The sequence below is a fragment of the Camarhynchus parvulus genome, chromosome 3 (genome assembly GCF_901933205.1).
Source record: "Camarhynchus parvulus chromosome 3, STF_HiC, whole genome shotgun sequence".
NCBI lineage: Eukaryota > Metazoa > Chordata > Aves > Passeriformes > Thraupidae > Camarhynchus > Camarhynchus parvulus.
In genome coordinates, this window is record NC_044573.1 from 95,715,733 (window position 1) to 95,731,909 (window position 16,177).

The 16,177-nt window shown below is 37.1% G+C and overlaps 1 protein-coding gene across 7 annotated transcripts in view; it reads right to left on the minus strand.

Annotated features, from left to right (window-relative positions):
* ADGRB3 (adhesion G protein-coupled receptor B3) overlaps positions 1-16,177 on the minus strand; it is a 443,727-nt gene that overhangs the window by 89,819 nt on the left and 337,731 nt on the right. For all 7 annotated transcript variants that reach the window (XM_030946507.1, XM_030946501.1, XM_030946504.1 and 4 more), the window contains 3 exons: positions 7,221-7,347; positions 5,487-5,590; positions 2,714-2,816 (listed from right to left, as the gene is read on the minus strand). In XM_030946507.1, coding sequence (XP_030802367.1) covers positions 2,714-2,816; positions 5,487-5,590; positions 7,221-7,347 — 334 coding nt within the window. The remainder of the gene's footprint in view (positions 1-2,713; positions 2,817-5,486; positions 5,591-7,220; positions 7,348-16,177) is intronic.

Sequence of the window (16,177 nt, forward strand, 5' to 3'; positions counted from 1 at the left end):
CAACAATATGCTGTTTGCAATAATACATCTTTAGTATGCTAAATTTACATACTGTTCAACTTTAAACTGGAATTCAGCTTTGATGACATTTACGAGGACCTACTCAAAAAGCAAATATACACAAATATAGAACTACAAACAATTCAAATTCAGAGCAAAACTAAAGCACAGAGAAATGGGATATGCTTCAGCACTGTGAATATTAACATCATCATGTGGATGTTAACTAGCTACCCCAAATAAAGTAAGAATAGTGTAACCAGAAGAATGACAATGGAACACAGTAAACAAACTCAAACTTGGCATATTATGTTTCTCAAATGTTCTCCAATACATTAAGAAAAAAAAAGAAGAGCTCCTCTTCTTGCCATAAAATACTACTTCAGCATTTATTCATCACACAAATTTTGCTGACTTGGATATTATACTGTCTTAATAAAATATTCCCAAGATTTCTCCCAAAATTTTCAAACACTAAAAACCTCATACGGTTTCACTTCCAGTAAATAATAAAATCTCAGAAACAAATCTAAGATATTTTTAATCCTAAATCACAGGTCAGGACCTGATTCTCTTTCTAAAGTTTTCATGTACAGATTTGATTTTCCAGCTCAGCAAAATGAAAACATAATTTTTCCTGCAGTTGCCAGTACTGCAATCTAGATGTATGGACTAAAAATCAAACACTTCTTGGGATCATATATGATCTTGAAAATGAAAAAAATCAGAACTTGAATTCAAATATACCTGATGCCTATACACATCCCTACTTACAAACACAGTGAAGTCATACCCAGATATGATTGCTTTTATTTGAATAAATCTTCACTAAACAGTGGTGGTAGCTGGCCATTTTTGTTGATAGTGCATTCACAGGCCAGCCTCTTGGAGCTGCAATATATTCGTATATCAGTCAACATTGTGATAAAAATAGTTTTGATTTGTAATAAGGGACATCTTGCTAGATATAACAGATGTATTTTGCCTTTGATCCATTTGAGGTGCTCCCTGGCTAGAAATTCCAGGGATATATCAAAAGCAAGATGTGGGCTTAAAAAGAAGACAAGTGTAGCATGAATTGTTATTTTACAGTAATTTTTCAGACTGCATATTAAAAGTATAAACCTCATGATCTGTTTTTTCTGTCAATTATTTCCTTTGAAATCTGCATTTTTGGATCTGTTGGTCTCAGAAATATCTCAGTGTAATATCTCTGTACTTTGAGAAGTTCAGGAAGCGCAAGTGAGGGAGCTCAAAGAGATTAAGATAGAAAGGAACTGGATTAAGAGCATGTTTTAGTTCAGAGCTCCCTGAGTCAAGTATCACAGAAAGGTTGCCAGCACACCTAGGAAATGTGTTAGCCAACACAGTTGTTCTGATGCCCTCAAACTCTGATTCCATTGTGGCAATGTATGCAGGAACTTGCATCTACTGAACCATATCTATTCTTGAAATGCATAATAAAATAGTATATATGACTATGTATGAAATTCCAGGTAGGATTAATTCTGTACTCTGTTATACTGAAGTTGTTAGTACATAGCTTTTCCCCCCTGAATAAAATCTGTGAGAGTTATATGGCTTTCTTCTGGAAATCGATATTTTGATTATTTTTACCTCTACACACTTTCAAAACTTTAAAAGCATATTAATATCTTGACTTCAATAATTTTGTTACCATATGTGCTGGAAATGACTGTGCTTGGTTTGAATATGTTTTAAAAAGTACAGCTATGTGACTTGCATTGAATTTATGAGAATTCTGGCAGCTAAACTGCTAAGCACTTATTTGAGAAGAAGTAATGATTAATTACAGGTGTATTGTAGAAACATCAGTTCCTATAGCAGATGATGAACATTATTTCATTTGATATCAGAAAAATTAAGATGAGCAGTGCATTACATAGTTTAACATGTTAGGAAAAAAAATCCTACTTTACAAGCACTTGCTTACTCCAAAACTTCACAGCATTCTATCACATATTGCCCAGTTAACCAACTACATCCTATTTTCTATTCCAAGCAATCCTGTAGTTATGGTTGATTTCAAACAACCACTTATTGACACTTGTGAAAGCTGCCTAGCAGCACCAGGCACTGGGTGATTCCTCAAAATACTGGCAATCCTGCTGTTCTACAGGAGAGGCACAAATGACAATGATGTTCAGAGAACAGATTATTAATAATCAGCAATACATCACTAAGTAAGGTATGTAGGGTTATTACTTTCTTATAGCTATATCAGTCAAAGATCTAACTGTTCTATGGCTTGTCATGAGGTCTGTTTCTGCACATTTTCAAGAATCGTACTCCAACTTCTAAGCAATTTCTACTTGCCTTTCGAGTATCAGTGTGTTAATAAAAAGACAAAAACACTGTAGCACAATCCTATTACAACTATTATAATGAACCAGAATTTGTGCTTTTGATGTTGAGCCTTTGAACTTTTTTGCTTTGAAATTTAGTTATAAAACACACAAGTCTACCACAGAGAACACAGCTTATCTAGAGGGAACAATACCAAAAGGGATTTTTGGAAGGGAAATAAAGACTATGCAAGATGGTAAATATTTTCCCTTGTCTCTTAATATTTTACCAAAACCACCAAGTCCTATGAGTACAGGACTAAACTGATGTAATTATTTTAAGCTAAAAACAAATAAAACAATGATATTAATCTTTAAGGGAAAACTTAATACAATCCATCTCATACCTTGTTATGTGTCTGAGTTTGTCCAACCAGGATAAGAATATTTGATGAGATAATCGACAGGCAGAAATTGATTAGAATTATGGACCTCTCAGATCTGATGTACCTATTAAAAAAAGAAAAAAAAAAGAGAGGGGTACAAATTTTATAATACAAGTTTTGATTTAGTTCTTGCATTAAATATTGCAGATACTCTGAGAGGTGTTCCCTTACATATGCTCAGAAAGAGTATCAGAGAGTTATAACAATGCAAACATGAAAACTACAATGTTTTGATAGATATTGCACAATTTCCTCTTAGCATCTTGATGTATTTTAAAAATAATTGACCAATGATTCTTTTGAAAACTGCTGGCAACATGGTTCTAACCATACTGACAATAATGGGCTTACATGCATTCATGTCAGGAACTTATGCTGTCTGCTTGTCCCTGGGAATATCCACAGCTGGCACAGACCACTCATAATTACTAACTTCAGCAAAAATATGGTGATTTATATAAACAGAAGACTTGATCCACGATGCATAAATAAGATGCAGGTTGGCTGATGATACTATGGCAGTGAATTTTGAAACATGATATTGGGACAAGGATAACATTAATCTTGATGTTCCAATAGTACTGTAATATACTCATAAGACTGAATGCCAAAAAATATCCAAATGTGTACAGAAAGATTAAATTATAGCAGTGAACATCACAGTCACCCTTGCAAACTTATCATATTCATTTTACAAATATGTTTAAGATGAAAAAGTCAAAAAGTCTTATCACATATTTGATTTCAGGATGCAAGCGTTCTCATTTTTCTGTATACAGCTTTCTATATGGTACAGGACAAAAAGAGAATGATTATGGTTACAACTGAAGTGCCTTTCTGACCTGATTTTTAGAGCTGTTAACAGTAAATGCTGACTACTAAAAAAAATGAAACTTAAGGGTGGCCAGTTCCTCTGAAGACCACGCCACATCTTTATATATGCTATGACTACTACTATACGCTTCTCACTGGAGTTCAGTTAATATTGCTGTCTCCTCCTGGGATATACACCCATAGCTGACTCTGAAGAAGTAATAAAAAAGGCCGTTGAACCCACAAGAAATGCTGAGCTTTGGTCATGAAATTAATTATAGTCCTTCTTGCTTGCATATCAAGAGATGTAGCATTGTGTTTTTCCAGTTAGACAGAACAACCCAAATACCACAATCCACATTCTTCCTTAAAATATAGCAACATTCTGGTTCCATGTATTTGCCAACAAATACAAGAAGTCCTGTGTGCCTTTGCTCACACAGAGAGCCCACTGCTACTTTCTAACTTGTTAACTACTGATTCACCTGGGCCAATTCCCAACACTGAGTGCCCATGGGTTACAAAGGACCTTAGTGTTTGAGTAAATACAGTGCAACAGGAGCTCACAGCATTGACTTAAGCCATAACACATAACATTTTATCTCCACTTAGAAATTCACAGAATCATAGCATCATAGAATTGCCTGGGTTGGAAGAGAACTTAAAATCACCCAGCTACAGCCCCCTGCCATGGGCAGGGACACATTCCACTGGACTAGGTTGCTCAAACCCCCATCCAAACTGGCTTTCAACACTTCCAGGGATGGGGCATCCACAACTTCTGTGGACAACCTGTTCCAGTGCCTCACTACCATCACAGTAAAGAATTTCTTCCTTGTATCTAATTTAAATAATGGAGTAGACCAGTTACACTGAGCATGACAGTATTTCTATCCAAGTGCTAAATATACTGGGGAGTGCAAAAATAACACTATAATTCTTTAGATGGGAATTATATCCTGAAATACTCTCATTCTTAGTTTTGACAGACAAGAACTGATAATTTTTATAGTCTTTTATGATAACTTATGTAACTGGATATTCTTAATAAATATATATATATTTCTAATCCTGAGTCTCTGTGGTACATAAGAGTGATAGAGAAATGGGTGTAAAATTATCAAGCTGCTTCTAAAAGTAAAATTCTATTGGTTGATTTTAGATTACTCTAGAATTTATTGTTTCATCCCCTTGTTTCTTATTACTGTCATAAGACTCTATTTTACTTTAATTATTGAAAAAAGCGAAATGAAAATCCATGTTCACTTTTTACAAACATTTATTACTTTGCATCACTTTTTATTTTATTTTTCTGCACTAAGACATTATACTATTTCTCATTACTTCTCAGATTAATTTAGTCCATAAGTATTTATTGCACTTTTAAGTCAATATAGTATTTTAATATTGCATACTCAGGACAGAAAGAAAATCTATCACTGGGATGTACCATCACACTATTTAGGACTATTTAATTTTATGGTCTTTATTCAAACTTATAACTGATGTGAACAAACTCAAAATCATCTGACTGAATCTCCCTAAATGTGCCACTGCAATATTATTTTATTTACAAGTTTTGTTTAAAAATATAAATGGGAGAAAAGCAGCTAAAGGTATAGGCCAGAAGCCTCACACGAAATATATCATATATAATAATGCTAGATTTAGCACTATGAATACCCCACCAAAAGAGGAATACCATTCCCACTGAAGTGGGGAAAGAGAAGAGTGGGTTCTACCATCATTAGCAGGCCAAACCAGTAAAACTGATCAATCTCATGAAAAAATGCATCAAAGCATGCACTACATTTTCCTCACTTTCCAAACAATAAATGTGGGCTCTAATGCTCTTTTTAAACTGCAATTCAAATAAATATAACAATGTATTTACATTTAGCTTTCTCAACCCATTACATACCTCCATAATGCTGCATAGACAACTGCTAGAGTGATCAAGGCCAAGCAGGAAAGACCACTGCCTACTATTAAGGTCACTGAGGGTGTACCAGATGATTCCATGATCTGTAAGTTACAACAGGCAACCATGAAGAAAAAATATCCTCAGCACTTAACCCAACAAGTCAAATTAAAAAAAAAAAGCAAAACGAGCAAAATTAAAAGCAGACAAACTATTGCAGATGGTTTCAGTAATATTAGTTATGAAGAAGAAATCAGCTTAATTCCAAAACTGATCTCTACATAACTCTGAGATCTGCTTAATACATTCCTCAGAGGCCTCTGAGCTTTAAAATGCCTTGTAATACCTGCATGATACTTTGACAAATAAACTAGTAATACTACAGTGTAACAGGAGACTATGATGTTAGCACAAGTTTAAATGACTCTCCAGTTAACATCAATTAAAAGATATACTTCTCTTCAGAAGTAGCAATATTTATAATTGTGCATAATTGTGCAAACATACAGCTTGGTTTCACTCTAATATATTGAAGACCATCCAATAATTTGTCCCATAATTTGTTTCATGCTTGTTGCAGAATGACCAAACTTTCTGACTTTTAATAACTTTGACTTCAATCCACTGTTCTCACATGCTTAATTTCCCTGGGCCTAGAAGGAATGGCAGGATATCTATGGCAACAGTATCATAAGCCTTCATTAAAAAAAGCTTCAAATACAGAATTATTTCATTTTTACTCTGTGTGTTAATAAAAAATGAAAATAAATTAATGACCTTGAAAATAAACTAGCTTTCCCTGCTCTAAGGCAAGCTATTATCCTCAGGTATCAGATCAGTTTTTTCCTCTCTATATATATGTGCTCATATTCTGAAATAGACATGGGTCTTACTAATAAATATGGAAAAAAATTTAGATCTAAAAGTTCTAAAGGACATCATGCCTGGTTTACTTAAATGCTTTTTAAGCTTCAGGGACGTATTGTAAATTACATTTATCAAGATATCTTTTGCCACCCAAATAGAATACAAGACAGATGTACTTTTAGGCCAGATCTCAGGCAGAAAGTAGTATTTTATTTCAACCACTTTTTTTCCAAATGGATTTACTTTGCTATTAAAAAGAGTCCATTTGTATGTTTCCAAAACCAGGAAAATGAAATCATGCTTTAGCAAGGTAACTTCACAAATATTTGCTCTTCAGCTATTTTTACATTCAATAATATTGGGAGTGTCTGCTCATACACTTAATGTCCCCTCTTTCTCATGAAAACTTGATTATTTTTCTTACATCATATCAACAGACTACCTAGAAAATCTGTGCTGAAAATGTCCAATGCAGATCTGCAATCTGTTTAACTACAGTATCTAGGGTTTTCCTACCAAGAGCAGTAATAGAGACCTTTACGTTCCCTTAATCGTTCAATACAAAAGTTTTCTACACATTTGCACCACAATTACAAGGCTTTCTCTAAAAAAATTATAGAGTTCGAGAGCATGCAAATTTCACTAGGATTTAGTTGTATCACAGAATCTGGAATTCATTTATCTGAGACACTGAAGACACCAGGAGACTAACATTTGACTACCTGCAATATTAAACAATTCCTCAATGCAACGTCTGCAATATACCTGAGAGGAAAGCTGGACCAGCTCCCCCCTCCCCCCGCAGTCCCCCCCGCATTCCCTTTTCCATTAAAACTGGATTTTTTCCCCCCTCTCTTTGTTACTTACTATTTCTCTAGGTTGCTGAGCCAAAATGGCGAAGGTAGAGAGACGATCACATAAGCATTTCGTATGGGATGCATCGGTAAGCACAGTTTTACATCCCTGGGTGGACCAGGTTCCCAAAGAGTCGTTCCTGCAAAGGAGAGAGAGAGGAGGGGGTGGGGGAAACGGGGGTAATTACGCCTGTCGGCCGGTTCCGTGAGGAGACAAAGCAGCGGGACGGCGAGGAGCGCGCCGCGGAGTTCCCGGCCGGCGGCGGGGACTTGTTGTGGGGCAGGGCGGGCGCGGGCGCGGAGCTGTCCGGGCGGCGGTGCTGAGCGCCCGGCCGCTGCTGCGCGGAGCCCCGCCAGCCGCGGCAGCAGCCGCCCCCTGCGCTGCCAGCCACCTCCGAGCCTCACCAGAGCACTGCGAAAAACTCATCGGGGGAAGAGGGGGAGGCTTTGTTTCTCTCTCTCTCTCTCCCTCTCTTCTTTTTTTTTTTTTTTTTTTTTCTCCTTTTCCTACCGGTTCTGTTTCTGGCCTTTTGTGAGAAATGTGATGTTCTGTAGTTGCGGTGTCTTTTTTGGTCCCTTTCTTTCTCCACTCCCCGCCCCCCCCTTTCGTGTGTGTGGCTAGGTTAAAAGCATGTGGTTCTCAAACGTCTGCCTGGGTTATGCCAGTTGGACCGGGAGATGCCGGATCTTCTGTTCTGACTGCTATTTTTGCTGAGGATTTGGGATTTTTTTTTTTGGTTGTTGTTTTTAGCTAGCAGCCTTAGAAATTTCACCCTGGAAACGGCAGCATCAGATGCCTCCAACTCTTGCCTTAGCTCCAGTAGAGGGGTGGATTTCAATACAGCAGCACACATCACCAAAGAGACACACGAGTTCGCCCTCCAGACATCACTCAGCCAACTCGCCTTTCCCCGGCTCCCTCCCCCTTCTCGAGTCTTTTTCTTGGGGTGGCAGCACCAAGCTAACCCCAAGCCAAAGCAGTCGTTTGGTGGCACCTTTCACCAACCACCCCTAAACAAAACATGATGATTAACACAGCCCCCGAATTCAATTAGACATTCAATATGCTAATGTGAGGTCTGAAACCCACCCCAGCAGAACAATAAAAATGGTATCAACCCACGTTTTCTTTGTGCAAGCAAGGAGAAGGAGAGGGAGAGACAGAAAATCATCTCTCCTCCTTCCTGAACTGCAGTGGGGAGGGGGATATATTTTCTACAGGAAAAAGGGGTTGGTTTCAACTGAAGCAAACATATTATCGTTACATGTGTTATATTTAGAGAACAACTGGGTTTCTTTCATCTTTTTTCCCCTTCTTTCATGTTCAAGGAGCAACTGCAGTGACTCTGCTGCCAGCAACAGCATGTGTGCTGTCAATTCCTGTCCATTTCACCTCAGGTCACTAAATGACTCAAAAAAAAAAAGAAAAATGAAGGTCGAAGAAAGCAGGAGGGGGAATAAAAATTTCCAGTCCCCGTGACCACCCTTGTTTCACCTCTTCTGCCTTGACAACACACCTCTGTAAGTCATTCTATATGCCAGGGCCCTCATGCAAAGGCAATTTGTTATCCCAAAGCCTGCTCTCAGAGTGCAGTTCACCCCAGGCCATCTCAGCATTTTGTGCCACTAGTTTTTGAACACACCAGATGTAACCCTTATACACTATTGTCTTCGAAACAGAATCCTGTAATAAACAAAACAAGCAGTGACTGAGGGAAACAATTCAGAGAAAATCACCAATTCTTCAAGCCACTAAAGCAGTTTATTAGCTTTCCCTTGCAAATTGTGTTTTTCAGAGAGCCACAGCCTAAATCAACATCCACTTTTGAAAAATAGAGTTACATATTTTAAACTCAAAAACATTATCTTCTGGATATCTTAAACAATTTATTTTATTAGCTTTCTTGTCTCTTCTCTTATTGCGGCACACAGTTAAGGCCAAATGAAATGCATTTATCTTTTCTGATTAAATACTAAGGATTGATAGCTTAAGAGAAATTGACATATTTAAAAACAAAAGGGTGGTATTATTCATCCTGAGAATAAGATTTAATAAACTGAATTCACCCTATGCTGAAAAGCATTGGATGCACAATACATCCAGTTAGCACTAAATCCTTGCAGGCAGTGTCCAGTGCACAAAAGTTAAAGAAGTTCAAATTATAAAAGCACAGACACCAGTTTAGTTTAAAACAAAGCATCTGTTAAAATTATAATTATATTTAAAGCACTATAAATCATGGGCAGACCAGCAGATTTACACTGGTTCATTCAGTTCTTCAACTCACTTGCACAAATAGAAATTTCCAGTCATAGAGTAACTGAACCACAATTCAATACATATTTTGCAAAAATTTTTCAATACTACTGAAAATTTTGTAGAATTTCCAAAAGCAGTCTGAAATTAACAAAGCAGTCTAATTGGATTCCAAAATAAGACATCATGTCAGGAGCCAAGTCAGTCTAATATGGACACTTTTTGCATTTTATTGTTCATGTTTTTCAGTGATACACTTCAATTTCTTGCTTAAGAGTATTATGTTTTTATATGTTGCAGATCAAAATTCATTAAATAAGTTCCTTTTCTCTCTTTTCATCAGTGCAGTTAAAAAGAAAAAAAAAGCCTCATTAATAATTATATTTTTAGTCTGTTGAAATTACAGCTAATAGAAGCTGCACAGAATGTTACACTAAGTCCATGAAAGAGACTGAGCAATGAGAAGGACCAGAAGAAAAGCATAACTGCAATTTGTTGCATGAGGCTTATGCCAGCAGAACAGCAAAAGCATGATTACTAATTCTCTCAAGAGATGCTGGTAATTTTGACTTGTTGACATAAAGTAACAATTTGGTTTTAGGTATAAGTAAATAAAGAATGGAAATACGGAATAAATATGGATATATTGCATTTAGTACATCTCAATGCAACACATTTTATGAAGCACTCCATCTATGATCTGTCCCTCTTGTAATGCAACTTTTCTGGTCTAACCAGAATCTATCTCACACTTAGAAGCTTCATTCCTTTTCAGTGTGATTTTCTTTGACTATGTGTCTAACATTTAGGGTTATCATATGAATATGTAAAAGGGCACCTATTATTCCTGTGGATCTTTCTTGTTATTCAGAAAGCTATAAAGGAGTGACAGGTACTATTAACACATGTCCTATTTATATCTAGGGAAATTATTGAATTGAAAATATCTAGCAAATATAGATGTAGGTTCATGCCCACTATTGGCAATTTTTGTACTCCTCTACTGAGTTACAGATGATTTAATCAACCTGGCAGCAGTCCCATGATAGAAGCAAAGGAATTCCCAAGAAGCATAGATTCACCATTGCAGATCTTGTGTCATCCTGCAGTTGAGGCAGCGGGAAAAAAGCAGAGGAATCAGGGAAATAGGGGGAAAAATTCTAAATAGGATGTAATTTGAGCTTAAGGATTTATGGCTAATACGGCATATGGACCAAGAACACCCTCAGCTCCAACACTTATCTGGAAGTGTGCCCTTCTCCAAGGAATCTTGCAGCTAGTGGAATATGGGAGTGTCTTTTCAGTACCTTTTCAGAGTTTAAGGTGAGCTTCCTAGTTCTATGCAACAAAAACAACGGCCAAATGATAATACAGAAAATTATTTTAGAGGTGTATTATACGGAAGGGAAAAAAAAGTGAGTTCTACTCACATAATGTATTACGCAACATTGCATAACTATGCTCAGTACTGAAAAACACCGATATTACTATCTCAGATATCAAAAGGGAAATGTTGTTTTAAGACAGGACCATCTTTCTAAAACAAAAATTTCATTGACGACACAATTGCTTATCTGACAATGACAATCAGGCCACATTTTATATTCTAGAAACTGTTTTCTTTATTTTGTAGTATTTGTCTTGGTCTCATGACATGGTTATTAACAACTTACTATTTTTTTATATAATTAATAATATACATATTTTACTAATTGTATTGGTTTGTTTACTTTAACTTCCTGATATATAAAAAATCAGTTTTGACTTTGTTATCAGACACTCTCACTTAATAAGAGACTTTGTTATCTCACTCTCACTTCACCTCATATCATACGCTGTCTGTTTTATTAGTGTATTATTTTGAAGAAATATTTTTCAAATGAAAAATTTTAACTTTTTTTTATGGAGATTCTGTGAGACAAAGGAGTTAACAACACCTAAGCAAACACTTTTCCCCAGACTAAAAACTAGTGATCCAAGTACTTGCCTGGGTTTTGATAATCATAAGCAAAGAGTCAACATCTTGCTATACATCTGTGAGAGTCTGTCCGAAATCCTGCATTTTTCTGCCTCACGATTGCCAAAAAGACCACCGAAAAAACTGTTGAGCCAGTGCAGGGTGGAGAAGTTATGTGCCTCTTAGCTACCTGTCTCCATAGGTAGTTACCTGTCGACTTCATGGGACATTCTGCCCCCTGATTCCAAACAATGGATCTGGACTCCCCGCCTCTCGGCCTGGCTGGCTTTGGACTGTGCAAATGGCCCCTTTCCAACAAGGAGACCCCCCCCGGCCTGCCTGTAACCATCGTGACAAATAAACAGAGATGCGGGCTTCTTCATCGACGGATCAAGACAAGAAGACCCTGTACCACCAGACCCCCTTGTACCTTCTTCTAAAGACTGGGACTGAACTGCCAAACTCGCCCCCCCCCGCCAGCTTGGTGGTGGGGAAAGAGAACGGTGCTGCTGGGAGGGAAAGGCTGCCCAGAACTGAAGCGCGAGCACTGAAGCATGAAAAAAATGGTTCCTGCTAGTTATCTGGACTCTGTGTATCTGTACCCCGAGTTCTGTGCTCTTCACCCCTTTTCGTGATTTCGGTTGTGAAATTGATTCCCTTCCCCCAACGAAAGACAGTATAATTAGGGTCCCAGAACAGCCGTCCCCTTGAGATCTCCCCAAGACCTGGTACCCTGCTGAACTTCTGACGGCTGGACCGTGAGAAGCAAGACCACGGTTTTGGTAGCTATAACCCATATCCCTTTTCCTTCCTCCCTCCTTTCCTTGTCTTTTCCTCTTCTCTCCGGTTCCCCCCTTTCACCAACGCCATTCTGCTGTGATTTTCAATAAAACTGTATCTGATTTGTTGCCATAAATCCTCTGTGCCTTTTTGGTTATTTTTGCACCTAAAAATCAACCCCGCCATCTGTACCCCCCCTGGGTCGGATCGGGACAACATCTACGATAGTAGTCTACTCTAGTAATTTCTTTACTAATTGGTAACTGGTTAAATTAGGATAAGAAAGCTTTTTGTTATATTACTTAGCAGCAAGAAGCTGTTATTTAGGTATTTAATTACAGCTTTGTAGAAAGTAAACTACATAGAATTAAAGAAATTATAATATTACTTCTGCTGAGATTATTTTAATTCTTCTTAATTCTTGTGTGTGTATATTTCTATAATTTTATTTTTCTGTTCACCTAGATGCTGTTTTCCCTTTGGGACAAAGTTTGGTATTTCAACTTCATTCTCAGTAAAGAATGATATATAATGATAAGAAGCACATGGAAAATGCAAACATCAGAATTTTTTAGCCAGCAAAAGGCAAGAAAAAAGCTTGTGGCCCTTATGAATAGCAGGTTATAAATATCACTATGCCTGTTCAGATGTTCTAGCTGGCATATTAGTGAAGATGAACTCCTTCCCACACCTGCTTGCTTCTTTACACCTGGATCTAAAATCCCAGGGAAGTCATAGAGAAGGCTCAATGGCAGGAGTTGCCTTTCACTTGTGCATGTTCATACACCTGAGACATGACCTAACTCCTAGCATGCACAATTTCTTCTGTGATCAGTCCTATTCCTACCAGCACTATATGGCAACATCTGGTTTATTGCCACAGTCTTTCCTAAAGTAAAAAAGTAATATAAGGGAAAAAGATAAAAAAATAAGACAAAGAATATGTTGATATGAACATATTTTCCCTAATAATGTCACCCATAAAACTGCATTTTTAAAAAGTATGGTTTATCCTGAAATTGTTAATATGATTAATATTAAGTCATTATGACTTAGGGCTTTCTTTCCCCTCACAGAACTAAAAAAAAACCAAAACACCAAAAACCATGAAATTGTGGAAATGAATAAAAATAAAACTGAAAAAACCAACTGCCTTAAGACTACATGTCTAAAATACTGCAAAAGTCCCAAAAAGGATGTCTGCATTTGTGTGGTGCCAGAAAAACTGGGAGATGAATATCTTGCAATTGGATGTCCAACCCGAATACTATAGGGAGTTCATTTTCCCAAAGACTAAGGCCACTTTTCCAATTCAGACATTGAATTGTTTAATTTTCCTCAAAGACATACTTGTGAACATCTTTTTTGTCAAAGAAAACAGAAATCTTTGAAAATTTAATTTTCTCGCTGCTCTTTATATTAAAAGTAAATCCTATATAAATAATTGTTTTGTAAAACAAACATGCATCTGGGCTGAAAACCAAGTTTTATTTTAATATGATTTAAACTAGAGATATTAAACTGTAAAAAGTAGGATTTGTAACAGAGACACTGTAGTTATAAGCATATATTGTTACATTAATTTCCTAATAATGTACAACTTAAAGAAAGTTCCATGGGAAGGATCAAAAATTGCCTTGGTTATCTGTTTGGCTGCAATAAATAAATGATTCATCAAAACGAGAATTATGGAAGTGAGTATTAATGCTTGTGGTAATATCTTATTAATTCCTATATTTCCCTGTCCATACAGTTTAGGGTGTGATCTAGCACACAGTATGTTTGAAGTGTGCTGTAATCAATAGTTGCCCTTCTAATAGCGTACTGTAAGTGTATCAATGCGTAAAATGAAAAGAAATTTTAAATAAATTAAATGACAAAACCAGGATGAAACAAATACTAGAAGTTTCCTGCCTCCTACTGCAAAGTTCTTGATTAGTGGTCCTCTGTACTACTGCTACTACACAGATTTATCATTATTTGAGTTATGGGATTCATTCATGTTTTTGAACAATATTGGATAAATGACAGTCCTTCAGCTCTATTTCTGCGTCCTAACAAGCCTAGTGGATTGCATTTGAACAAGACCATTTCCCCCTCTTCTCAAAATTATAGAGAAAATCTCCTAAGAAGATGAGTATTGGTGCATCAAAAATTTGGAAGGAAACCAATTACTTTCCGCAGCTTTATCTCTGCCTGACTCTGCAGATGGTCTCACAGAAAGTACAATTGAAGTACTGTGTACACACTGCCCAAGGATGTTGGTGTCTATTTAGAATTTTTGAGAACTATGTCTTCTTTCCTCATGAAACCCCAGAATGACTGGTGCAGACAAGAGGCCCTACTTCCCTCCCAGGTTATCTTGTCTCTTCCTATCTTGTCCAGGAAATCGTGTTGAGTTCTTAGAAACTATGTGAAGCAGAGTTCTAATCAAACTAAAACAGACGTATTGTGTCAAATTGACAAACCATACTATTTGTGAATCTGTGTTCATGAAAGTTCCTATTAACCTTCATGATCAGACTTAGTGTTTTACAAGTAAACCACATTATTTGTGAATCTGTGCTCCTGGAAGTTTGTATTGACCTGGACCAGATTTATAGTGCTGAACTAGTAAACCACAAAATTGATGAATCTGCAATTGAGAATGATACCCACAGTACTGGTACATCTGAGATCTCACTGAATTCAATCAGACTTAGAGAACAGAATTGGTGATAATCAGAAATTAAGCCTAGCTGCACTGAGCCCCTTTGATCTCTGAGGACTACCTGGAAAGTAAAAGGGTTTATTTTCCTCCCAGTTTCTACACTCTTAATGCAACACACTCCTTACAAAATCAGTAAAATCTTTCACGTTCTTTTGTTTAGCCTACAGATATGTATATAGCTTTATGGTGAACTAAGGAAAAATTGTCATGTGGTGCTTTCCAATTGATCAACCTAAAAAATCTTTCATACTGTACTATTATTCACATGGACTCCTAGCAAAAAGGAACCTTGTAAATTGTCTATGGCCAGAGGCTGGGAAAGGTTAGGGGCTCAGAAGTTTATCTTGGAAATCAAGAATGTCAAAACTTGGTATCTATTTTTAATGTTTCTTCCAAAAGACAAGCAATAAAGCACAGTATCATTAGTTCAAGTTTCAAGGCCAGCATGACCAGCAGGAGAGGAACAAGGTGTGAAACAACTGAGGGAAAGAGAAGAGATTTGGCTTCCGTTAGTGTTGCTGTTACAACATCCTGTGCTATCCTACACTGTATGGGCAGACAAAACTATAACCATTACTTGTCCAACCTCCTCAAAGCATGCTTTGGATCAGACTTCGGAGATACTGACCATAATTAGGAAAAAAGTTAAGACATAAGAATGGCAGAAGCAAACGTTAACTGGTCAGACACTGCAATGATGCTCATTGCTGCGGTGATGCATGTGAGAGCTGAGCTCTTCTTTGGTGCTAGATGTTTGCACACTACATTTCAAAATCTCAAGTTAGGTTCACCTCAAAGATGGACAGTGGAGAGTCTCTCTCTTATCTTGCAGCTCAATGGTTCTGAGAATACGTGAGTTCAATTTCATGCTGTTTCTGAGGGGTGTTGAAAGGATAAGGATTTGCAGAAATGACCTAACCCCAAACTACAGCATATTCTGAAGTAAGATTACTCTAACACCTTCTTGTTGAAGTAGAATTATGCATTGGGCCAGAAGGTAAAGCAAAGCATGGACTTTGTAGCCATAGTGCAAGAAGACAGGGTTCGGCACCTTCATTCCAGTTCCTGCCACATTCAATGTTACTTACTCCGCAGATTAAGCATTCACATTTCAGTATTCCACGTTCTCTGAAGATACTCAGATTTCATATTTGTTCCTTCATATCTTAGCTGTATGACTAAGAACACTCATAGTTGTCAGCATCTCCTCCCCTGTATCTTGTGATACCACCTGCTGCTCTTACACAATCCTACTGCATATCCAAC